At 53.6% G+C, this 1,637-nt stretch overlaps 2 protein-coding genes across 2 annotated transcripts in view; both read right to left on the bottom strand.

Annotated features, from left to right (window-relative positions):
* LOC106811410 (E3 ubiquitin-protein ligase UBR4-like) overlaps nt 1–293 on the bottom strand; it is a 5,262-nt gene extending 4,969 nt beyond the window's left edge. Inside the window, exon 1 of the mRNA XM_014814999.1 lies at nt 228–293. Within this exon, the coding sequence (XP_014670485.1) occupies nt 228–293 (66 nt within the window). The remainder of the gene's footprint in view (nt 1–227) is intronic.
* Nucleotides 294–1,630: 1,337 nt separating this feature from the next.
* The window catches only part of LOC106811409 (E3 ubiquitin-protein ligase UBR4-like), a 17,337-nt gene continuing 17,330 nt past the window's right edge, over nt 1,631–1,637 (bottom strand). The window contains exon 23 of the mRNA XM_014814998.1: nt 1,631–1,634. Coding sequence (XP_014670484.1) covers nt 1,631–1,634 — 4 coding nt within the window. The remainder of the gene's footprint in view (nt 1,635–1,637) is intronic.

The following is a 1,637-nucleotide window of genomic DNA, read 5'->3' as shown; positions in this document are numbered from 1 at the left end:
CCCCCCTACATGTGTAACATTCGACGCTTGGAGAGCGTGCATGCGCCTTTCCCTTGCGCCTTGTGGGAAATAAGTACCTTTCCTTTCTTAGTTCTATAGAGAAGGGACATAACATATCTCTGTAGGTAAGTTGAGCTCCCACCCCCGCACACGCCGCCCCAGGGATTCCCCGCCACGCCCCCACACGTGTAATGTTCGACACTCGCGTGCCACGAGCATGCACCTACCTTTCCCTTCTCGTGGCTGACGGCTAGGTGCTGGCGCTTGCCGTGCGGCGACGCGAGCACGCACATGGCGACGCGGCGCAGCACGTGCGACGATATCAGCTGCTTGATCTGCTGGCCCTGGTCGCCCTGGTAACTCTGACGCACGTTCTCAAACGCTCCCTCCTGCGAGCCGAGCGTAGGCACCTGCCGGGAGTTAACGACGGATGGAGAGACAGTTAGTGTCACGCGTTAACACGTCGCAGATGACGATGTCGAGAATACGGCTAACATGACACACTTGTCTGTCACTGCCGTCACTGCTGTCACCACTGTCATCGCTGACACCACTGCACACACGCTCTCGGTGACAACCTATCATCAGCAGGTGGCTCGACTCTGCCATCACCTCTGTCACCTCCATCAACCACTGTCACCGCCGTCACCGCCGTCACCGCCGTCACCGCCGTCACCACCATCACCACTGTCACAACTCTCACAACTGTCAACGCCGTCACCAATGTTCACCCCTGTCAGCAATGTCACTACTGTCACCAATGTCACCACCGTCACTACTGTCACCACTGTCATCTCCATCACCACCGTCACCACCGTCACCACTAACACCCCTGTCACACCACTCGGTGACAACCTACCATCAGCAGGTCGCTCGACTCCACCGTCTTCTCCAGGTTGTGTAAATCATCCAGCGCACGCTGCGCGCGACCGGTGCTGCCCACTGGTGAGCTGCGCGCGCAGCATTGTTCGACGGCGGGCATGAGGGCTTGCAGTAGCTCCAGCACGGACTGTACGGTCTCCGAGGTGCGCAGGTGCTGAGCGATCACATCGCGCGCCGACTCCACCTGACAGCTCAGAGCCAGCCGCGCCCGCGTACCTGACGATGCGTGAGACAAGGGCAGTGTCAATATCAACACTGAATATGTGTATATGTGTATATATATATATATAAATATACGTAGGAAAATATAAACATAAAAATAGAATAAGGTGTCAATTTTTATTTTGCTATATATATATATATATCAGGAGTAGATAATAGGGAAGGAGTGTGACATCAATAAACAAGGGAAATTCGTCATTTACTAGCCTTATAATACCTATGATTTACTACGCGTAACTCATCCAACTTGAGCTCGCTCGTATACACCCGCAATCCGGAGATACAGACTAAAACGTACGACACGATTCTCCATTCTTTGGCCATCAATCCAAATCCATTGCGCGCCTCTAATTCAAACAAAAGGCAGCTACCTAACCACAGCTTGCTAACTCGGCGGGCAATGTGGCTCGCTGGGAGATTTGAGCCCGATCAGCTGCTGCTGATTGCGGTTGGCGTGTGTGCGTGAAGGAATGCCAGCTATGTACACTACAGAGGTGGCCTGTGTAGCTGTGTACCGGGTCAAAGGTTATCTC

This window comes from Priapulus caudatus, unplaced genomic scaffold (genome assembly GCF_000485595.1).
Source record: "Priapulus caudatus unplaced genomic scaffold, Priapulus_caudatus-5.0.1 Scaffold536, whole genome shotgun sequence".
Classification (NCBI taxonomy): Eukaryota; Metazoa; Priapulida; class Priapulimorpha; order Priapulimorphida; family Priapulidae; genus Priapulus; species Priapulus caudatus.
Note: the sequence above shows the minus strand (reverse complement) of the source record. Positions and strands in the feature narration are given on the sequence as shown.